At 44.7% G+C, this 19,651-nt stretch overlaps 1 protein-coding gene across 1 annotated transcript in view; it reads left to right on the forward strand.

Moving 5' to 3' along the window:
• The window catches only part of KALRN (kalirin, RhoGEF kinase), a 583,131-nt gene that overhangs the window by 148,336 nt on the left and 415,144 nt on the right, over positions 1–19,651 (forward strand). The window contains exons 4-5 of the mRNA XM_012639639.1: positions 7,394–7,586; positions 10,685–11,197. Coding sequence (XP_012495093.1) covers positions 7,394–7,586; positions 10,685–11,197 — 706 coding nt within the window. The remainder of the gene's footprint in view (positions 1–7,393; positions 7,587–10,684; positions 11,198–19,651) is intronic.

Genomic DNA, 19,651 nt, shown 5'->3' on the forward strand with positions numbered 1-19,651 from the left:
ATCTAAGTTCTTAAGACTTATCATAATTTGCATTTATTCTCTTTATCTAGCTATTGTCTTATGTCCATCTCTCCTTCTAGAATGTAACCTTCATGTTTCTTTCTTTATTTTATTTTATTTTTTTTTTGAGACAGTCTTACTCTGTTGCCCAGGCTAGAGTGCCGTGGCATCAGCCTAGCTCACAGCAACCTCAAACTCCTGGGCTCAAGCAATTCTCCTGCCTCAGCCTCCCAAGTAGCTGGGACTGCAGGCACACCCACCACGCTTGGCTAATTTTTCTATTTTTAGTAGAGACGGGGTCTTGCTCTTGCTCAGGCTGGTCTCGAACTCCTGAACTCAAGTGATCTTCCTGCCTTGGCCTCCCAGAGTGCTAGGATTACAGGCGTGAGCCACCGCGCCCAGCCAACCTTCATGTTTCTGTCTTGTTCGCATTTATATATCCCTGGTGCTTAGTACTGGGCCAGCCACTAAGTAACTGCTCAATAAGTATTTGTTATATTAATGAATTAATGGATAATATGCAATATTTATGTGATGCCATATTATTTATGAAGCATCTTCATAACTAGGCTCTCCTCTGGAAGCCATATAAACCTCTGCAAGGCCCTCTGCACCTGGATCCATCAGACCTAGAGCCGGCCATCACATTGCTCACAGCCCAGTGGGTCAAGAGATGACTCTGGGGGCATCAGATATGGGCCCAGGACCTAACAGGCACCTAGAAAGACACCCAGGACTTGCCTAGAGTTTGAGATGAGGCTGCCATGTCAGGTGTATGATAAGAAGCAGAAACTCCCCAGTGATTTCATGGCAATTTAGAAGTAGATAGGGAAGCCCAGGAAAGCAAATTTCCAGCAGGTGTCTGATTGAGCACAATCAGCAACACTGGGGGCAGGGGGAGCTGCCAAGCCCTTCAGGCAAAGCCTCCTTAGGCCAAGAGATGAGAAGCTCAGTCTTTCCAAAGAGGATCCGACATTTACTCCATGGCAGAAATCCTTCCAAGCCTATTTCTATAATAAATGACTTCACTGGAGAGAGCATGAGGCTATGGAGAGAGAAACTCGCTAACATTTTCAGCAGGCTCCTGTATGCTGTAGCTGTTGTTTCACCTTGCAAATGATGTTCTGACTTATTTCATTGTTATTCTGTCTGATATGATTGTGTGTTACCTACTGTTTATTAATTCATATCCTAATGTCTGATTTAGACAAAGTGAGTCTTTATCATTAAACTCTCATAAACCACACCTAAGAGAGTCTAAGTGTTGTCCTTGGATCACTGGGGGAGATTCCTGGGCTTCATCCCAGAAAATCTGGAGGCCTTCCCTGAAATCAGCATTTTTAAACAAGCATCCTGGGTGATAAAGTCACTAAAGTTTGAGAAGCATTGGCATAAAGTGGTGAAAACGCTTTTCTTGAGTTAGCACAGGCTTGCTGAGTGAAAACAGCCCCAGTGACATTTAATGAACAAAAGAGTAAATGGTCTAGAACTGAGTACAAGAAACAGCTGATCAATCATCCAGTCATTCAGTATACGTTTATGACTTCTGGGCCCGGGAGCCCTGGAGAGTCTATGAAATAGATCACAGCTCAGTTTGAAGAGACTGTAATTTATCACAAAGGGTGAGAAGCTGACCAAGGGGCCCATGGGGGCCCAAGCCCCAGATGGAAAGCAATCGGGATGGAGTGGGGACAGGGGGACGGAACAGTGACTGCCTTAATCCTCTCAAGCAGGGGTATGGGAGATGGGGAGGGGTTGCTCACTATCTTTTCCTGTCCTGAGTGCATTTAAAGGCTGCTGCTCCAAACGTCACCTTTCTGTGCTCTCATCCTCACCATACACAATGCAAAATTCTGCCCCTGAGAATTTGATTTGGGCTAAAAAATATCTTTGAAAAGGTAAATCTCCTAAATGGAAAAGGAGGGCTACCTGTTAGTTATATTCCAGCGTGAATTGGTTTGCTCAAACTGCCACCATCTGAGCACAGTGAGTGAGAAGGGAATAGGTTTGGGAGCCCTGGGGAGAGCAGGCCAGGAACCCCTGTGGGGACTGGGGGAGCCAGAGAGCACCGTGCAGACCTTGGCTACTTCTGGAGTGGGGGAGATGGGGCCAGGAAGTGGGAGTACACCACACGCAGCCTCTGTGACTTTGACGTTTCCTTCTCATCGTTCCAGAGATCAACTGGGAAGATTGCTTTCCCTGCTCCAACGTTAATTCTGGCCCTACTGAAACTGCCCTAACCCATGGTAATATGGCCTCTTTGTTGCTAAATGCAATAGTTCTGGTCTCGGTTAGTGACCTACCTCTGCAGCATTTGACACTGTGGTTCCTTCTTGAAATCCTCTCCTCCATTATTTCTTTGAATTCACACCTCTCCTGGTTCTCTCCAACCTCATTGTGTTTTTTCCTTGTGCTCATCTACTTTCCTCTTACATTTCTTAAACGTTGATATTCCCACTAGTTCTATCTTTGACTCCAAAGGCGATTCTTCTTTTCCTCATTTCTGTTGGGTGATCTCACTCACTTCTGAGCACATCAATTCCCACTCACTCTTTCATGGATTTATTCATTCAGCAAATGTTATTGAACATCTACTATGTGCCGGGCACTTGTGTGACTCCCAAAATTTCCAGTCCAGGTTTCTCTTTTAATCTCCAGACCATCTATCAAATTTCCTTCCAAATTTCACATATGTATGACATACTCAGTTGGCTGTCTATATCTGCGGGTTTCACATCTGAGAGGATCAAAACTCATGGATACAAGGGGCCGACTGTGTATTATTTATATTTACATTATTATTCATAACAATAATAAAAATGACTATCTTAGGCTATGTTTCTTGAGATGAGGATTTGGGTGTAAATGATTTATTAAGGGCCTGCTATTCAGGAAAACTTGTAAGGGAGTGACAGAAGCAGAGTTGGGAAAGAGGGAAGACCCAGTAAGAATGTGATCTCAGATAAAATCTAGCTGTAGCCTTACCAGGGGACTGGGGAGGCTATGGAGCATGCGTCACGCTTCCCAGTTGCTCTGCTCTGAGGCAATGGGGCCGGGCTTTGGCACACTTGTCCAAGAAAGGAACTGGCCAGCCTTGGGGTGGGGATGTAACAGGTTTCTCTTGGAGGAGTCGTGCTAATCAGACAAAGGCAGGGCTCCAAAGGTGCTCACGGGCATAATCTGACAGCTGCAACACTGTCAGATCTGGAGGACAGGCACAGTGGTCAATACAGGGGCCCTAGGTGGGGCACCAACAGCATCTCCTATGGCAGCCAAGACTTACAAACTGTGTGTCTGGCACCATCATAAGTGTTTTCTGCATATTAACAAACTTAACCTTTCAGACAACCCTGTAATGTAGTTTCTTTTGTTATTCACATTTTACAGTGCGGAACTGAGGCACAGAGAGGTTCCACAGTAAGTAAATGGTGGAGCTGGCACTCAGACCGAGAAAGTTTGATTCTAGTTTCCATACCCTTAACTGCTACCTCTACTTTCTCAATGCGCTGAGTCTTCGTATGTACCAGGCGTGGTGTTAGGCACTTGGAACCCAGCAGTGAAATGAACAAAAAAATTCCTGCGCTCATTGAGGTTACTTTCCAGTGAGGGAAGATGGGCAATAAATAATGAAATACATCATGCAGATGGTGATAAATGCCAAGGAGAAAAACCAATCAGGGAAGGGGAGTAGGGAGTGCCAGGGGACAGTTGTAGTCTTCTAATAGGGTGGCCCAAGGAAGACTTCATTGAGGAGTCATTTTAACAAGGACCTAAAGTAGGTGGTTTCTCTGCTTCTACTCTCACCAGTCCTCTGAGCCGACCCCAATTTGCTCACTTTCTGCACAGCTGGAGGGCAATCTTTCTGAATCATCTGATCATATTCCTTCCCTGAATTGCACCTTTCAGTGGTTCCTCATTGCCTTTAGGATAAATCCAGTGTCCTGCCTTTACATATGAGGTATGTACGTCCCTATTTGAAGGCTGCTTCCACTCCAGCCTCTTCTCTTGCAGGGACTCATTCTGACATTGTGGTGCCCACATATCTTTTGTCTGGATATTTAAAATTAATGTAGCAAGCTAACAAACTGTTAAACACATTCTGTCCTATCTTTAATAATATATCTTTACAGCAACCTAGGAAGCCAACTTCAAATTTAGATGTGTTGGATGACTCTGAGCTCCCAGGCCTAAACATGGCAGCACAGAGATAAGTCCACACCTATGCTCTGACTCCCTCTCTGTCCACTCCCCAGCTCTGCACTGCATGGCAGGGGGCCTTATGCATGCAGGCAGACACCCCAGCTCATACAGCCATGTTTTAGCCACATCCTTGCAAATAGCAACCCTTTGCTGCCCTTCAGGCATAGGGGTATACATATTGGTGGTGTTACTTGCATGGGCTCAGGAAGTAGGCTAAGAGCCCTTTGGGCAGAGAATTTTAGGGTTTCAGGTACTAGGAGGTTGGTCTAGAAGCAGGCAGAGAGCTGTAACAGTTCTTTCTCCTTCTCCAGCTATGACCCTTACTTGAAACCAAATACACAAGCACCTTGGAAGATTAAGCTGTTTTCACAGAAAGATACCAATTAGATTAGTTCTTAGCATTCAGCCACTGGGTGTCTTTCCCCATCTCCTGAGTGATTCAGGACTCCCTAGAGAATATTAGCACTTGATTTCTACTTTCAGTTGTCAGAAATGATTAGTTAATAGGATTTAACCTGCTACTGACCACCACCTTTAGATGCTGGGATAGTCAACCTCCAGCTCCTGGTAGCAACACTGAATATTTGGTGTTAGGGACCAAGATGTCTCATGTCAGCATAATTATGGCAACAGGGATGGAGCTTGAGGGGCAGGGAAATAAGGAAGACTGTCATCTCTAAGGACAGACAAGATCTATAGTTATGGTGCAGAACCTGACATAAGGGGGCATGCAACAAAATGCAAGTCAAGCTAAACTAAATTATACTCAGTGAGAAAAGCCATTAAACCCCACTAGAAAGCCATTAAACTCTAATAGAAAAATGGATAAAAGAATGGATAATTCACAGAAGAAATATATATGGGCCAATAAGCAATAGCTAGTAATCAAAGAAATGCAAATTTAAATGTAATGCAGTCTTTTCCTTGGAAAATGGGTAAATATTTTGAAAGTTCAGTGACCAGAGCTGGTAAGGATCAAGTAAGGGGGACTTTCATACACTGCTGGTAGACATGGAAGTTGATATACCTTTCTGTAAAGCAATCATGAGAATGATTAAGTAAGTTATGGGATAGGTATAGGGTATACTATATGTCATTAAATATAACAGTTTCAAAAACATTTTAGACGTGAGAAAAATAACTCTCTATTACAGGCAAAAGTAGAACACTGTATGGTATGAAAATCGTATGCACAAAACAGATAGAAAGGAAATAGGCCAGGGTATTATAAATTCCTACCATTAGCATCTCCTATATAGATCTTTGAATATTTTAACTTGTCTGTAATTGTCAGGTGTTTCTCTTAGAGTGGGAAAGAAACCCTGTAATTTAAGAAAAAGTCACTTTGCTTTCAGACAAGAGGGCAGAGAAAATTATTTATAGAAGACCTTGGCCACTTGTTTTAGTAAGTGTCAGAGAAGAAGAGGTAACTCCTTTCCTTTGGGATGCAGGATTTGGGGAGAATACTCAGCCTTCCTCTCATGCTAGGGAGAGTCCCCTCACCTGGAGAATTTTCTAATTGGGAAGCCTAAGTAAGTTGCCTGTGCTTGCGAGACTCACATATGCACAGAGCTGTGGACTCTTCATGGGGCTGTGCCATTCTGATCACTGGTTGAGATTTGAGACTGAAGCCTGAAAAAAGGTTTTTTGTTTCTTTTTGTGGCCTAAATCCTCCAAAGTGTGGCTTTACTGCCAATAGCTGTAAGCAACTGATGTGTAGTAGGTGCATCTGAGGGTCATGAAACACACATGGTAGTTTAGTCAAGTACAATCTGGGAAATGGGAAATTAAGTGAAAGATCCTAAGGAAATACTCCAGTGTTTATGTAAAAAATGTGAATTAACCAAAGTCTATTTTGAGTTATAAAGGGATAGGTTAAGTAAATCAAAAATACTCAGTGAGAAATAAGAGAAGGAAAACCTCAAAATATTAAAACATAGACTTTGTTCCAAACTGAGATGTTATAACTATTTGACCTTCATTTCTTTCTTCCTATTCTTGGAGTTAAAGTGTTTAAAGTAGACTTTGCTACTTGATAAGTTATATAGCAACATTTTGATTCACTTAGGTTGCTTAAGTCTTGGTTCTCAAGATGGTCACGTCGCTTCAATTTGCCTTGATTTTAGGAGTTACTCCCCCCATCAAGCGTCCTCCCTTAACGTCCCGAAATGTATGTTTTCACGCCATAACTCTTGCAGTGAAAGTGCATGAGACAGCCGCATTGCACCTGCTGCTCTGATCAGTTCTTGGCTTTCTCTGAGTGATCGGCATGACTCAGCAACTGGATTTTTTAAAAGTTTATATACATCTTTAACTACAAGTAATACATTTTAAATATAGTGGTGGCAAATACATTTTATGAATATTAATACTTTGTGTACCATCTCTAATCAAGTGGCAGAACCAGCCTGGATCCCTTTATTGAAAAGGATTTTTTGGCCCAGTTTGAGTTCAGGGGTAAAGTGTATCAGCGTCTGTCACTGATGTGTGTGCAGGAAAGAACAGCACTCCTGTGAAGGATTTTCCACCTCAGATTTAAGAGGCAACAGGGTCGCTGTCTTTAGAGAGCTTGAATTCAAGTGGGGAAAATTTGATTCATTCCAGGAAGAAGAGGGGGAGACAAAAATGAAAAGAGAAAGCAAATACAGTTGTGAATACCCAAACAGTAAACATCCCAACAAATGCAATTGACTACAGATCGAGTATCTGTCTCTTATCCAAAATGCTTGGAACCAGAAGTGTTTCAGATTTCAGATATTTTTGGATTTGGGAATATTTGCCTTATATTTACCGTTTGAGTATCCCTAATCTGAAAGTCTAAAATCTGAAATGCTCTGATGGGCATTTCCTTTGAGTACCATGTTGGGACTTAAAAAGTTTCAAATTTTGGAGCATTTCAGGTTTCATATTTTTGGATTAGGAATACTCAACCTGTATAAGAAAGGCCGACTTATTTGCAAAGGGCTGGGAGAAGACAGAATGCCAGGACCATTGGTCAGACAGGGTTAATCTAGCAGGATTTTCTGCGGCACTATATTTTGAGTTGGGTTGGAAAGTGGCCAGGAGACCTGGTGCAAAGTTGAAAGGGTGGTCCACGTCAAGGGGAATGCAGGTTTCTGGGTGCTTTTTCACTGTGCACTTCAAAGTCTCAGCTACCCAGAGTGACCATGCCTGACCTCTGACCTCCCCACAGTGAGGACGTGTGCAAACGTGGCTTCACTGTCATCATCGACATGCGGGGCTCCAAGTGGGACCTCATCAAGCCCCTCCTCAAAACGCTGCAGGAAGCCTTTCCAGCTGAGATCCATGTGGCCCTCATCATCAAACCCGACAACTTCTGGCAGAAACAGAAGACCAACTTTGGCAGCTCCAAATTCATCTTTGAGGTGAGCCAGACCTCTCTTTCTTAGCACCTTCTTTCCCTTCCCCTTCCCCTTCTGCCATCCACACATTTCTCACTTCCTCTTCTTTGTCTGCCCTACAATATGCAACACGTCTAGGGCTGAGATTTCAGGATTCCTTAGCCACCGTGGCTTTGCCAGTGGGAGTCTGGGGAGGAACAAGAGGCCTAAGAAATTGTCCCAAATGCAGAGCTTCATTAGACAATGAGATTCACTTTTGATAGGTGTGTAAACTGGGGCAATTTGGTAATTTGTATCAAAAGCCTTAAAAAGAGCTTATATCCATTGATCCATTGATCTAGTAATTCTTCTTCTAGGAAATATTCTTAATGTAAAAATGAAACAAAACAAAGAGATTAAAACTAAAATTACAAACAAAAATGTCTATAAATGCACAGTTCATATGTTCATATACAATAGTATATATACATATACACTCATAAACATATACATATATAATACATATATATACACATGTATAGGTTGTATCCTAACTATCCATTCATTTTGGTGATATTAATATACAAATACTATGAGATCATTAAAAACTATATTTAGAAAAATAGTATAATTGACAAATGGCCATGATACATGGTTTAGTAAAAGGCAGGTTATAAAACAATATGGGCAGTATAATCTGAAATTTGTTTTCTAAGTGTATGTGTGGAGAAGAAGCCTGAGACATGTGAAAATGTCAGTCATGGTTTATTCTGGGTAGCTAGATTATAGGTGACTTTTATTTTCTTTGTAGTTTTCTATTTTCTTTCAAAGATGATATATTACTTGTATCGGGAAAAACATGTTGTTTTTGAAGTAAATTTTCCGAGGTCATATGTGTCCCCTGAGAAGTTTTAATGACAACACATCAGATTAAATCAATGATTTAGGCATCTTCGTTCCAGCCAAATTTGAGCTGTTCCCTTTTTCAGAATTCTGGTCCTCGTCTGCAGGGGGATGAACTGTGTATATATTAGTATGTGCGTGCGTGTTGGAAAGGCAGAGCTGCATTTAATCTTTCAGCAGCTTCCCATTCCAGACTTTTGTCCCCCAGAGCCAGGAGCGCCCGTGTGTTGTAGAGTGTCCCCAGTAGGCTGCGATTTGAGCACAATGACCTGACCACTTGATGGAGGCAGTTCTCACTCTGTGCAAATAACACAAGAAATTAGGCTTGGTGTAAAAACAGAAATGCTTTTTATATTTTTGGTTTGTTTATACAGTGGCAGTGACAATAAGCCTATAAAAGTATAAGCTGAAGAGACTGAAAATAATCTTTTCAGTAAAGCTTGAAACTTTTGTGTCTGCATAGCTGGCCTGCACGTCCCATCTCCCTGCACCTCTTTCACTCCAAGTTGAGCAAGCTTGTCTCTGCCTCCTAAACAAGAGATAGAAGACAGGTAGCTGGGGGCCTCCCAGTCAAAAGAATATTTATAAAACAGTATCTTAAAAATAGCAAATTTAATACCTACTGCAGACCGGGGTGACAAGTGATACAGGGATGAGAGTATAGGCTTGTTCAATAGCAGATACTTAATAATTGGTGAGTATAATCATGGAGGACTTCCTGGAAGTAGTAAACTTTGAGCCAGATTTGAAGGGAAAAATGGTCTAGAATAGGGCTTCTTAAAATTTAATGCACACAAATCCCCTCTGGGGAGCTTGTAAATGCAGATTCTGACTCAGTAGGTCTGGGGTAGGGCCTGAGATTCTGCATTTCTAACAAGTTCCCAGGTGATGCCAATGCTGCAGCTCCGAGGGCCATGCTTTGAGTGGCAAAGCTGTAGGTTAGCAGGAATTTGTAACTCTAGCTACAAATTAGAATCACCATGGGGGCTTTTAAAACTCCCCCTGCCTAAGCTACAATTCAGACCAATTCAATCAGAATTTCTAGGGTGGAGTTTGAGCATTAGTGTTTTTGTAAACTCCCCAAAGGATTCTAATGACCAGTTAAGTTTGAGAACCACTGTCCCAGATCAGCCCTCCTGCCTGTGGCAGCAGCTCCCTGTGTCTTAGGAGGCGGCTGGAGAGAGAAGGGATAAGAAGTGGGGATGCTTAGAGAGTAGCAGGAAAACAGAGAGGCAAACTGCTTTTAGGGTCTTCAAGTAATGATGCAGCCTTCAGAGCACTAATGGGGATTGAGCATGTGCTCCATGCTGGGCACCGTAGGTGCTTTACACACGTTGACCTATTTAATCCCAGTAAGCCCTATGAAAGAGGAATTATTATCTCCATTTTATAGAGGTGGAGACTGAGGCTCTCCTCACACTTAATAAATATAAACTTAAATAGTTTGCCTTGGGTCCCAGTGTAGGACTGGGACTCAAACCCAGATATTTCTTTGATAGCCTCTCATTCTTCATGACAGAGAAGAGAAGCCCAAAGCCCTATAGGAAGGGAAAGATGGTTATTAATAAGCTGGGATGGTTGCCTGCACCATCATTTGCTGGAGACAGACATTCTCCACTCTGCTCTCCAAGAGCTTGTAGGGGCCTCACAGGTAGAACCGAGGGCCCAACTCCCCTGTTGCCTAGCCCCAGTTCTGTTCACTGTACCACAGAAGGGCGTCTGCTCCAGGGGAGAGCCCAGCCTGAAGCAGAAAGATACTGTGAAATGCTTGTGGCCCACGTGTTAACCCACATTGCTTAATGCAACCATGATGCTACCCTGGGTCCATGGGCCTTGGTTTTAAAGCTATAGAAAACTGACCCCCAAGCACTGGGCCAGTTTTTCTGCCAGCTTCTGCTTCTAGCATCTAAAGCCCTGTTGTGGTAGACGTGGGGTCGGTAGGAGGGAAGATGAAGGGAGCAGGGACATAAAGGCAATTTTCCTTGGGTGGCAAATGCGAGCAGGTGGAGAGGCTTGTTGAAGCAGTCAGCAGTCTGTAGGAACTGCTGACTGTAGCTGATTTGTGACTCCTAACCAGTGGAGCCTGTGGTCTCCCACTCACCCTTTCCTAGGCAGGGTGTGGTCGTTATTATGTGGACTTATCTTGTCCTTTCCCCTTGCCTTTCCCTCCACCTGCCTATTTCTGCTGTGGTCTTCTCCTCATATCTCTGAGTCTCCCTGTCTGTGTCTGTCCCTTCCAGACGAGCATGGTGTCCGTGGAAGGCCTCACGAAGCTAGTGGACCCCTCCCAGCTGACGGAGGAGTTCGACGGCTCCCTGGACTACAACCACGAGGAGTGGATCGAGTTGCGGCTCTCCCTGGAGGAGTTCTTCAACAGCGCCGTGCACCTGCTCTCGCGCCTTGAGGACCTGCAGGAGATGCTGGCCCGAAAGGAGTTCCCCGTGGACGTGGAGGGCTCTCGGCGGCTCATCGATGAACACACACAGCTCAAGAAAAAGGTGCTGAAGGCCCCTGTGGAGGAGCTGGACCGAGAGGGGCAGCGGCTGCTGCAGTGCATCCGCTGCAGCGACGGCTTCTCAGGGCGCAACTGCATCCCGGGCAGCGCTGACTTCCAGAGCCTGGTGCCCAAGATCACCAGCCTCCTGGACAAGCTGCACTCCACCAGGCAGCACCTGCATCAGATGTGGCACGTGCGCAAGCTCAAGCTGGACCAGTGCTTTCAGCTGCGGCTCTTCGAGCAGGATGCTGAGAAGGTAGGAAGGGGACAGGCCAAACCTGGAGTGGGTTGGAGGGAGCATAGTTTTTAGGGAAACCGATGGAGGTTGCTAATTCACCTTTCTGATTAATGATGATAATACTTTTATGGAAAGCTTTTTTAAAAAGTACCTACTAGTTTTAGCTGGCAAAGTTTATTTCAATCTTGTATTTGGTCATTGATCACTGACTGTTTTTAAAGCTCACCCTTACATATTTATTATGTGCCAGGCACTGTTCTAAGCACTATATATAAATCAACTCATTTTAATGTCCTCAAGAGTCCTAAGAGGTAGGTGTACTATCATCATCTCATTTTACAGATGAAGAAACTGAGAGGTTAAATAATTCACCAAGCTAGAGAGTATAGTTTAGCTGCAGAGTTCATGCTTTTCCCTACTATTGGATGCTGCCCTAAGCACCTACGATGAGTGGTTCAAGCCAGCTAAGCAACGAAAACAGCAATACTATTAAAGCCACTCTATCATTAATCAGTGATTATCACCCTGCAGTGTATTTTACTATTGACAAACCACTCTCACATGGAGAGTCTTATTTCATCTGCACAATCCTTCTATCCTTATGAGTCGAGTGGTAGTGTCTCTCTAGACACTCGGGAAACTGACGTTCTTGGTCTTGGATCTACAGTGGCAGAGCTGACACGTGAATCCAGTTTTTTCCTGTTTTCACGTCCAGGGCTCTTCTTGCCATAGCACTTCTTTCTGGAGGTTTCTTCTCAGCTGCTAAGCACTTTCTGGAGTAATACACCATGTTTGAATATTCAAAGCTTTCCCCTTATCAGAGGAAAACTAAGATATGAGAATGTAAAAAAGCAAAATGGCATATGATGCTTCTTTGCTGAGGACACAAAGATATCTTCTCTATATTCTCTTCAAGCTAAAGAGAAGAGAGTTTACTCTTATATATACTTTAAGAAGAGTAAAAAGGGCTCTTTTATCAGTTTTCTGGGTTATATTTAAATGCACAATGTACTCTTCTTAGGAAAGCCATGACACCTCTCAGTAACCTATGACTTTCACAAGCAGCGTCTGATGTAATGATTGTGTGTCTTATAAGAGCCCACATTGAAAATGTCTCTAGGTATTTTTAAGTGATGAAATGAAATATAAAACTCTTTGTATAAGTGTGATCCCAATTTATGTGTAACTGGAATAAAATTTGCTATAATATTAATAGTTTTGATTACTAGGAGCCGGGCTTATGGTTGATTTTAATTTCTCTATAAATTTTCTGTATTTTCCAATCTTTTATAGCCAAAAGAAAATCAATATATGTACTTTATAAAGAATGCATATCTCTTTCTATAACAGAACTTTTGAACATCATGTAATCAAGTTTTCGGAAGAGCCATGCAAAGGGGTTTCCCCTGACCTTCCTCAGGGCTCTGCCCAGTGGCCCAGAAGCCTGGGTCTGCCCTGGCCTGGCCTGCTCTGGGTGGGCAGCTTGGACCACAGAATCCTTACTTACCAAGTGGTAAGATGCCAGGTCAGGAGTCAGCTGTTCTGTGAAGCCAGAGGCAGGTACTTTGGCTCCTGATGCCAGTTTTGGAACGATTTGGAACATCTCCTTTTTCCTTGAGGTCTCTTCTGCTCTAGGGCAGGAAATCTGCTTTGCAGCCTGGCCTGAGTGCCAGTTTCAGTAGCAAGGGACAGAAGGGGAGGCAGAGGACATATGTCTGCCTAGGCATGTTTTGGGGCTCTTCACAGTATCCCTGAAGCGCAAGGTTATGGAAGTCTACATAGGGCACAGATAGTGCCTGTCTGAAAAACAAAACAAATAGCATACCTTAGCTCCAGAAGTCCCCAGGTAGAGGAGGCTGCGCTTCTAGAGCCAGCCAAGTTCCATTCAGCTGGGCAGTAATTGCTGCCACAAATATATCCTCTCAACTAATGGTCATAAGAATTGAATAGTATGTTATTATTTCTATTTGACAGTTGAGGAAATGGAAACTCAGAGCGGTGAAGCGGCTTGCCCAAGGTCACACTGCTGGTTAGACAGGACCAGCGTTTTAGTCTATCCCCAAAGCCCACCCAAGCTCTTATCCAATAACCCTGCTTTCCTTCTGCTCCTAGAACCTGCCTTCTGCTACCACCGAACACTGCCTTTTAATCTGTAGGTCCTCTGGCCCATGCCCCAGTGACCCAGAGAAGATCTCAAATCCTACCTTCTCATGCTTACTTCACTGCAGTGGCTCTTAACCTTTCTGTGCCATGGACATCTTTGATCCAGTGAAGCCTACGGACCCCTTCTTAGAATAGTAATTCTAAATGTACAAAAAATACGTATAGGCTTGGAAAGCAATTATTGAAATACAGTTATTACATTTAAAAATTAGCAGTACCATATGTACTTCTTTATCAGTGTACTAAATAAAAATATCTACTTGAAGTCAATAACTACCATAAGTTTGAAGTAGTGATGGGCATGAATGATGCTTCAGGGCAACAACCCTGGCGCAATATGAAAATGTGTGTGCTTCTCTTGGTGTCAAACACACCAGTATTGCTAACACTAATGTGGTTTGTTACCTCTGTTCATAATGGAAGGGAATGCTATTAATATATTTCAGTTAGAGGTTAGTGAAATAAAGGCATAGGTTTTTTCTCGTAAGTATATGATCCCTGAATTCTAGCCATCAACTCTAAGTTTAGAACACCTGCTGTGTGGTATGCTCATACCTAAAAAAGAAGCGCGGGTGTGTGTGTACATGCACGTGCGGGTGTGTGGAGGGGGGGAGAGGATATTAAAAACAAAACAGAGGGAGTGAAAAGGACTATGGGAAGAGGGCAGCCCTGGAATGTTTTGATATTGAGTCAGCGGTGAAAATGCTGCTCAAGCTTTACCCGCTGCCACCGAAAATGTGCTGGTCGTGAGGCGGGGGAGAAAAACAGTCTTTTTAAGTTGCTTTAAGATTAATTTAAATATCTGTGCAGAGCTATTTTAAATATATCAGCCTTTGACTTAGTTGGTGTTTTTGGAAGGGGTAGGAGGGTGATGGTTTAGAGAGAGGGTCGTGTGCGGATCCATATCCAAACAAAGCGCGAGGAAGTAGCTGCTGCCTGAGCCCAGTCTGGGCCTCCCTTCTGGTGGGAGGCTCATCGGAGGAGGCCTCTAATTCCAGATTTGGGAAGCTCTTGGCAATCAGAGGAGTCTGACAATCGCTCAGCTTCTATTTTTGCAGAAGGGGTGGGTGCAGAGACTCCCCTCCAGCCCTCTGGAGTGACTGCGTGTTCCCCGGGGCTTGAAAACTGGCTTGTGCTCCTTAGTTACCAACTTGTCTTGGGGGGTGAAGCTGCCTCACACCCCCTGCGCTGGCCCTTGTGATGACCCCCTGCATTACCCATCTGGGAGGTGGTGGGAGGGAGCCATGCTCTCTCTCAGTCAGACATCTAGGGAGGAGGGACCCTGCTCCACAGATCATTTGTAAAGTAGGTCACTCATTCATTTAATAATGAATGTTGAGCAGCTGTCAAGAGCCCTGAACAAGGCATGTGGGTAAAGATGGGTAGGCCAGAATTTCTGTCCTAGAGCAGCTCACCCTGTAATAAAGCAGGTGGGCACATAAACTCCTATTTATTTACTTATTTATATTTTTGAAAACATTTATTGAGGTATAATTGATATATAAACTGCACATAGTTAATGTATACAATCTAATGAGTTTGGACATGTGCATATACCCATGAAACTGCCACCACAATCAAGGTAATAGAGCCACACCTCCAAAAGTTTCCTGGTTTCCCTTTGCATAAACTCTTATTTATTAAATGTCTGCTGTGTGCCCTATACTGTCCTAGGCACAGCCTCTCTGTGCTTGGAGAGTTTTCAGAGAGGAGTGAACATTGCACTCAGGAATGACAGGAAAGCCTTAATGAGCAATTTGTGGATGTACAGGGCAATTCGGAGATGATTCAAGCAACGCACGATGTTAGAAGATGAACCGCTGCTGCCTGGGCCCAGTGCCCTCTGGTCTATAACTAATGGGCCTGTCCTCCACTGTGTTCACAGAACACAGGCTGGGTCGCTCCTCATTAGCCTTGTGTAGATTATGGCTCTCTGTGCAGTCCTGTTTCACAGCTGGCCACCCCGCCAGCTGCAGTGGACCCCGTGTGATGAAAATGTCTGCCCTGTAAACACATCCCATTACCAAAGAGAACGGATGGGCCTCTTCCCTATTAGGGGGCCATATGTGATATTAAAGGTCATTAAGTAGACTCCGTATAGATGTGCCTTCGGAAAAGAGAAGGGTGGATGCTGCTCAGTGGGGGATCTTCCCTCCTCCCTTCCTTCCTGGGTGCCTGGTAGAACTGGAAGGAACCTTGAGGTCAAAATGCCTACCTCCTACACTCTGTAGAAATCTCAGCCTTGTCATCTGATTATGATAGCCATTGTGAAATCCATTATGATATCATGATGCCTATCTATGCACTGGTGCCAGTGATAAGTATCAAAAAATGCCCAAACTGCCATATCACCTGCCTTCTGATCTGGGGAAGGCCCATGGTCTTCTAGTCTTCATAGGGAAGGGACAGTGCTTAGAAAAGCTCCAGTGCATAACCAGACTTACCTGACTGAGACATCTTTGTCTACTTCCTTTCTGAATAAAGGAGGCTCTACCAATGTCTACCCAGGGGGTCCATTTTTTGGTCTTCCCCACAGCTATGCTGGAAAGGAGGAGGATATTCCCATTTCCTGTGGGAGTATCCCCAAGAGTGAACAAAGCTACCTAGTGGAGCTTCAAGTATTAGAATCATGTCTATTATTGGTTTATGTAGCACATCGTATTTTTTCATGTGTAAATGCATGTTTGGAAAATGCCCCAAATAAGATCTTTATCACCAGCTCTAGAGGATAATTTAGTGCCCACCTTACACATGCCCCCCCCCCCGCCATGACCAAAGTATCTAGCCCAGCTCTCGTTTGTTTTAGGTACTCACAGGAGACTGTGGCCTCGGTGGCTACCTGTGCCTGCCCTTTCCACTCCACCTATGGGGAAGTTCCCCTTGGAGAACCCAGTTTTCGAGTGCCTTCCTGCATATTCATTCTTGCATAGTAAAATTCTGTTCACCTGCATTGGTGTCATGTCCGTGCTGAGATGGAGCTGTGGTGAGTGGGGCTTAGGATCTGTCCTGGGGTGCCACCTATCAGTCATGACATCTCAGGCACATCTTTAACTTCTGACTCCTGTTTCCGATAAAACAAAGAGAAAGAATTTGCACTAGCCCAGTGTCTTTGGACTTTTTCTCTGCTTCCACACTGCACTGTTCTCGTGCACAGTACTCTCCCCTCGTGAAAACATCTTTCAGCAGGAGAAGTGGGATGGCTGCCCTCATGGCTGTGGTGGCCGTGGCGGTGGTGGAGGTGGTGGTGCTAGAGAATCAAGTCTTAAGGAGACGTGTCAGAATCTCCAGAGTAGTTTAAGAAAGCCTCCCACCCCAATCCAAATGCACCTGCCATTCCTCTTCCTTTGAGACTTGCTACACTAAATAAATATCTAAGTCCTTTTATAGCTCAACAATTTTATAATAACTTATGATTTTTTGCTATTCATTCTCCCCTCCATATCCCTAGTAGGTTCTTCTCTTTTCAGCATTGTTGCCTTGGGTGGTTATGAAAAATAAGAAATTTTTCTCAGCAAATAAAACCATAATCTCTTGAGTTCTTTTTCTGCTTAAAAAGACTAGTTGCTTTCCAGGGTTGTTGTGGGAAGGAAATAGGGTGGTATATGTCGCAGTGCCTAGCGTGGTGCCTGGCCCAGCACACGTGCTCCCTGGACCTTGGCTTCCCTTCCTTCTCTCTCTGCTATTTCAGTCAAGATTTACTCCTCAGTCATTGCTGCCTGCTGAGACCACGCAGTGTCATTGATGCTATCTTCCAAATGAACTTACTCCAGATGAAAATTATCATTTTCAAACCCCTAATGGAACAAAATTAAGAATTGATTTTTGAGAGAAGTTTGAAAGTATGATCTTGATTCATGGGGGCCCACAGATCACCAGGCTGCGCAGTGCCCCTGGGCGAGGTACAAGAGAGGAGGACACAGGTCACGCTCGGGTCATACCTGATGGGTCAGAGTGAAGGGATCTTCCACAGGGAAAGGAAAAATAGTGCCTGTCTTTGAAGCAGCCACAGAGGAAAGTGAGTCTTAAGTCCCACGAGAGGTTATCGCCTCACCCTGTACACCTACATCTGAGACACTTGTCATCTTCTGCTTTGCATTATAGGTAAGAATGTATTTGTCTTATTCCTTTGCAAATGTGGGGCCAGAAATACTTCCTACAATCCATCCAAGGCATACATCTGAGGATTTTGATATTCTTGGAAATCTGTGCAAACAAAATCATGTTGCTTTTACGTTAATCACAGTGAAAAACTATATATGGGGCACCACTGGGTGGGGGGCATCATGGCAGGCAGCAGGCACCTCACTCAGGGTTCCATGCTTACTGAGTTTTTGAAGTTTTACGTCCTGCTAGCCACATTAGCATTTCAGGACATCCCCAGGATGCCCTGTCCCTGGGCAAAGTATCCACTGCTGTTTCCTGCCTTCTCCCTTCAGGGTATAAACAGTTCTGATCACTCCCCAGGGCCCAAAGCAGGACCCAAAGTCTCATCCTGCCTGAAGAGCCCAGAACCAGAGAGGCCATTGTAGAGAAATTCCGCTGCTGCTGCTTCCACGCTGGACTCTGGCCCACTGTCTCTTCTCTTTCCCACACCTCCAAACCCCCTGTGTCCCATGAGCCAGCAGTATGCACGACTCCCTGGTCATTTGTCAACGTCAAGTGCCTTTGTAGTAATTACAATGCATCATACTTTTTGAACACTTTTTCAAAGTGTTCTCACACCCATGACCTTAGAGATTTTCTGGTCCAGCCCTTCCTTTCACATAGAAAACTTTGAACCAGAGTGGAGACCCACCCAAAGTCATCCAGTCAGTGGTTCATCATTTGGCTCTCCCATTCACCTCATGTGTGTGCCCAGCAGGCATGTATGGTAACATCATTTTACAAATGGGAAAGCTAAGATTTGGTGAGGTTGGGAGGCTTGCCAGGGATGGAGCCAGGTGGGCAACATCGGAAGGTAGGCCTTCTGCTCTGAGGGTGGTGCTCCTCCCTGTCCCCCAACACAGATACCAGCAAACATGCATGCACACCACTCACACACCCTCTCTTTGGGAGGCTCCTTGCCGTGCAGGACGGATGGTGTCATGTGCCAGCAACCTAGGAGATGTTGAGAGGGGCTTGGGGTGGAATGGAGGGCAGGGGTCACCTGACATGTGTCCTCACGACTGCTATGGTGAAAGGACAAGCACTGGACAGGCCTCCAGAGGGGTGTGCCAGGTCTCTGCGTGATTCAATTGCCTGAGCCCTTCATGTTATGTCAGGAGGGAGGCTTCAAAGAGCTGTGACCTTCGGGCAGCTAGAAGGGCAAGGTCTTTACTGGGCAGTTGTAATTTCCTGCTTGTTTTGGAGAAAGTCTCCGGTGCCCTCTTGTTCCTGCCCTCCCCTCTCCTACTGAGACCTAAACCACCGAACCCCTCCACCTCCTGTTGACTGGGCTCAGAGCAAGGAAGTGTGTCTGTGTCCCACCCCCTGACACAGAACACAGTGTCCTGTATTATTTCCAGCCTGCTGATCCTGGGAATCTCTACTTACTTTTTCTTATTTCCTCCCCTTGAACATTAGAAACGTTAGATTCCAAAAATAATCCAAGTCACAATGTTCTGCAGACTGCATGTGTATGTTTTCTCCCAAAGCTGTTTTTCTCCCTCTCTTTTCTCCCTCTCTTGCATTTTCAGCCCCATTTGTCCTGAAATTCACAGGCCTGCATGAGCAGTGTGGGTGTGGAGAACAGAGTGGAGTTAGGATTGGGGAGGGTTGCTTGGGCATGGGTGGCTGGGCTCCCTCCCACGATCCTCTCAAGAGGGCCGGAAGGTGCCGAGACCTGCACCGTGTGTGAAGTTCTGCCTATGTGGCCTCTACTTATGAATGGACCCCATAGGACTGTGGACCCCATAGTAACCCCTGGAACTGAGAATGCCGGCACTATGTTAACAGTACTCTCCAGAATCCAGTGTGCCACACTGATTGTGTCTGCAGCAATTTATGGAAAGAAGGTCTGATCAGAGATAAAACGTGTGCACGCGAGGCACAGGGCAGCAACTGAGAAATGTTCAGTGACTGGTTCACAAACAGACGTGTCTACTATGCTCCAGTCCTCTGCTAGGTGCTGGGGACTGTGTCTCTCTACTTGTACGTGGAGCATTGGGTGGGAAATAGCATAGGCCAGTGTAGGGAGACCAGTCTAGCACTGATGCAGTTCTTGATACGTGTAAGAAAAAGATGGCTTAGAAACACTAACCACCCCAGAGGTTAGAACCTGGGTGAGTTATGATATTAAGGACTCTGTTGCTTATTAGGTTAGGGGGAGGG

This window comes from Propithecus coquereli, unplaced genomic scaffold (assembly GCF_000956105.1).
Source record: "Propithecus coquereli isolate 6110/MARCELLA unplaced genomic scaffold, Pcoq_1.0 Scaffold10, whole genome shotgun sequence".
In the NCBI taxonomy this organism is placed as follows: Eukaryota; Metazoa; Chordata; class Mammalia; order Primates; family Indriidae; genus Propithecus; species Propithecus coquereli.